General features: G+C 40.1%; 1 protein-coding gene across 4 annotated transcripts in view; it reads right to left on the bottom strand.

The window, feature by feature from the left end:
• Positions 1-3811, bottom strand: part of ecel1 (endothelin converting enzyme-like 1) — a 68980-nt gene that overhangs the window by 24335 nt on the left and 40834 nt on the right. For all 4 annotated transcript variants that reach the window (XM_015389877.1, XM_015389878.1, XM_015389879.1 and 1 more), the window contains exon 7: positions 2871-3093. In XM_015389877.1, the coding sequence (XP_015245363.1) occupies positions 2871-3093 (223 nt within the window). The remainder of the gene's footprint in view (positions 1-2870; positions 3094-3811) is intronic.

The raw sequence follows: 3811 nt of genomic DNA, 5'->3' as shown, positions 1-3811 counted from the left end.
TGAGATGACATGATGTGAATTGGAGCTATAGAAATAAATCGAACTGAACTGTTTTCTCAGATTTTCTTCAAATTATCTTCCCTTTTTTTCCTTCTTTCCTTTTTTAAATTCTTCTTGGACTTTTCTTATTTTCCAAACCATCCTGGGAGGTTAACTCTGTTTCCATTGCTTGGGCTTGTTGACCGATTATAAACATGCATATTGATGTAATCCTGGTCACATGACGTCGTCATGCTAAATACGCATGGAAAGGCTTTATTCACTAACAAAATGAGCAAAATCAGAGCTTAAAAGTCAAAATTGTGACGCTTTGAGTTACTGGCCTATAAATGAAATTAATGTTAAATAATTTGACTGTTTTCCTTCAACCAGAAGCTTCTGTCTTTCCTCCCGCTGAGGTTAAGCAGCGGCTCTAAAACGAGGAAGGCTACCTGATGACATCAGCAGGTCAGTCTCCTCTGCAGGTTTCAGATTAAATGAAGCTTTAAAGCCACAGATGTTCTCTGCTTCTCGCCATTAATCAGTTTGTAGCTCTTGAAAGAGTCAGACTTCTCATCATGGAAGAATCTAAACGAAAAAAGGAATTTAACTTCCAATTAAGATACCATTCTTTAAAACTAATTAGCATCCGCAGCTTATTTAGCCGAGTTAGAACGCCTCAAAGTTCTGAGATCTGAGAGAAATTAGAAAGAAAACGAGAGCTTTACGTCAGACAGCGTGTGTGTGTGTGTGTGTGTGTGTGTGTGTGTGTGTGTGAGTGTGTGTGTGAGTGTGTGTGTGGGTAGGGGGTTCATAACAATCATCTGGGGTCTGGAGGAGCCACTCAGGTGCATCAGGGCTTCATGTTGGTGACGGACGAAGGCAGAGAGTGAAATGAAAGTTCAAGCAGAGCGGATTCCCTGCAGACGGCAGAGATTAGGATTTAAGGATCCCAGTCCAGCCATCAGAGCCGCTGAGGCGTGTCCCAGTGCGCTGCTGGACACCGTCTCTACACACCCAAATAAACGCTGACCTCCAAAGCAGCGCGGGGGAAATACGTCTCCGTTCTTCCTCCTGTCAGGGATCCAGTTCTATAAACGGTGGAACTGGAAGCAGCTGAAAGGTTTTCACTGAACATCCAAACGAATCAATCTGGATCCTCAAACTATTTACCTTCAACCAGAGAAAAGAGGAGGAGGCGTAAACGCCTGAGTTATTATTCAGCACAGAGCGAGCGGCGCCGCTGAGGCTTCGCAGCGCCGCTGAGGCTTCGCAGCGTGAGCCGCCGTGGCTGCAGGCGGCGCTCAGGAGGGGTTTGGACCAAAGTCTTCATCCCTGATTGGGTTTTTATTTCCTGGAAAATTATATTTCGAGCATTTTTAAATAACTGAAGAAGTTTGAGAAAACAAAGTTCCTTCTGATAACATTACTTTATAACTAAGGTTATTATACTATGTTGTTGCCACGGCAACATGCATCCAGCCTTTGGTGGGATTAGTGTCATGCTTAATATCCGGGAAATTAGTAGCCTGTTTTCAGCCAGCTGACTGGCAGTGTGCAATAAGAGCTGTCTGCTTTAGATGCTTAAAGGAAGTCAAGTTCCAAAGTACGAATACTTCATTACTTTACTTAAGTAGAAATATTGGCGATCTATACTTTACTGGAGGACTTTTTCATTTCTACTCTTTAGATCTTAAATAGACTCACTATTTTTTTTTTCATTTAAGCTCATTCTCATTAAGGCCTGTTGGCATTTAAAAAAACAATCAAACAAAACAAAAAAAACCCATCAAAATTAATAGTTTCATCCAGATAATTTATTTCTTTGTTGTTGGTCTCGGTGCTGCCCCAACGTGTTGCTCAACACATAACAAAATAAATAGTTTTTCTAGATGATGCAAAGTTTAATGTGACTCTGTTACCAATAACTATAAAACTAAGAAAATAAAGTCTAAGGAAGTTTTCATCCAGAATTGTAGAAAATGTTCCTTAAATAGCAGTAAAACTTCTGGCCTTTACAGTTTTTCCTGCATTACTTTTATTTTTATACTTTCAGTAGTTTTAAAAATGCTACTTTTACATTTTTACTGGAGTAAAAAGCTGAAGTTGATCCTCTAACTTCTATAAAAGTGTTTTTAAACAGCATCCATACTTTAGACACCTCTGGTTAAAAGGGACAAAGTGAAATTAAATAAATGTATCATTAAGTACGAGATGTAGAAACAGCCAATCAGAGGTTAGGGTTTTTATGGAAGAGGCCTTAGCCCCGCCCACTGAATTTGATGTGTTTAAATAATTTTATTGTGAGTTTTCTGCATAGAAATAAATAAACAGAAGTAAATAATGACATTTAAATATTCATTTCATTTATGACTAATATTAATTATTTTCATAATTTAAATGAAACTAATGAGTCTATTTTTAAGTTGTAAGGAGTAGAAAGTAAAAAGTTGTCTAAAAAATAACTCCAGTAAAGTATAGATAGCCAATATTTCTACTTCAGTAAAGTAACAAAGTATTTGGACTTTATTCTCAGCTCCTGCTGGTGGAGGAGAAGATTCCCATCATGGAGAAACTTTCAATGAGGAGCAGAACCTCTGAGGAACCGTTCTGATATTTAATCAATCTTTGATTGACAGGTGGAAGGCAGCGTGGCACGATCGGCTGCCACAGACAGGTGTACCTAATTTAGTGGCCGCTCGGCCAACAGGCACAAAGATGCGTCTTTGACATTAAAACGTTCAGCGTTAGATAACCCGATCAGGAGGCGGGATTAGACGGATAAATCTGTTTGTTGTATTTAACGACCAATGAAAAGGTGCTGGTTAAAAATAAAATGTTGACAGTAAAGTTTAGGATGATCTGCAGATGCTGCATGCGTCCGTCCTGACCTTAGCCTTGCTCTGTGAGGAGAAGTGCTTCTGGACGAACAGCGCCCCCAACGCCATGCCGAAGTGCTTGTTGGCCTGCGTGAGGCAGAGGCGGCCCAGCTCCAGCTGCTGCTCGGTGCCGTCGATCTCCCTGGAAAACTCATGGATGGTGCTCCTGAAGGCAGTGGACAGGTGCTCGCTGAGCGCCGCCACGATGCGCCACAGCATGTAGTTATGAAGGACTCTGCAGGGAACAGAGCAGACACCATATTCACCTTTTCAGATAAAAACACTAACATCTAAAAACTGAAAGCTGAGAGTTTTAGTCTGCGAAATGTTTCTGGATCTGCAGCCGCTCCACTGCCTCCTGTATGGAGGGAACTTTGTTCCATTATTATTGCATAGAACAGGTTGGGTTAATGGAACCTTGGGAAAGAAAATGCATCCAGAAATAAAATGAAACTTTGATAAACGTTTAATCACAAATGGGTTCTGTGTCACAGTCTAGGTTCTGTCATGTTTTCTTTCGAGTTTTCAGTTTTACTTTGCTCCATGTTTTCTAGTTTTAGTGGCTTAATTCTTATTTTGTTGTGTTCCCTGGTTATTATTTTTCGGTTTTCAGGTTTTTATTTGTTGCCCTCTGCTGCCCTCTAGTGTTCTCCTTTTTCCCTAGCTCCTTTCCAGTCTGCTCTCTTCACACCTGCTCCCAATCTGCTTGTTAGTCCTCTCTTTGTTCAGTCTCCCATAAATACACTCCATGTGCAGTTCCTCCCTGCTGGTTTCTCTTCTAACTTCCTCCAACCGCGTCTTCCTCATCGTGATTGTTTTTCCCTTGATGTCTCCATCTGGTTTCTGGTTTGTTTGTGGAACATTTTTTTTCTAAATTAATTTTTAATTGTTTTGATATTGTTTATTTGAAATATATTTTTTTTTCAAAAAATCTTAAAGGTTTATTTTTGTAT

The sequence above is a fragment of the Cyprinodon variegatus genome, unplaced genomic scaffold, assembly GCF_000732505.1.
Source record: "Cyprinodon variegatus isolate N-32 unplaced genomic scaffold, C_variegatus-1.0 Scaffold479, whole genome shotgun sequence".
In the NCBI taxonomy this organism is placed as follows: domain Eukaryota; kingdom Metazoa; phylum Chordata; class Actinopteri; order Cyprinodontiformes; family Cyprinodontidae; genus Cyprinodon; species Cyprinodon variegatus.
The sequence above is the reverse complement of the archived record's forward strand: the minus strand, read 5'-3'. Positions and strand labels throughout refer to the sequence as shown.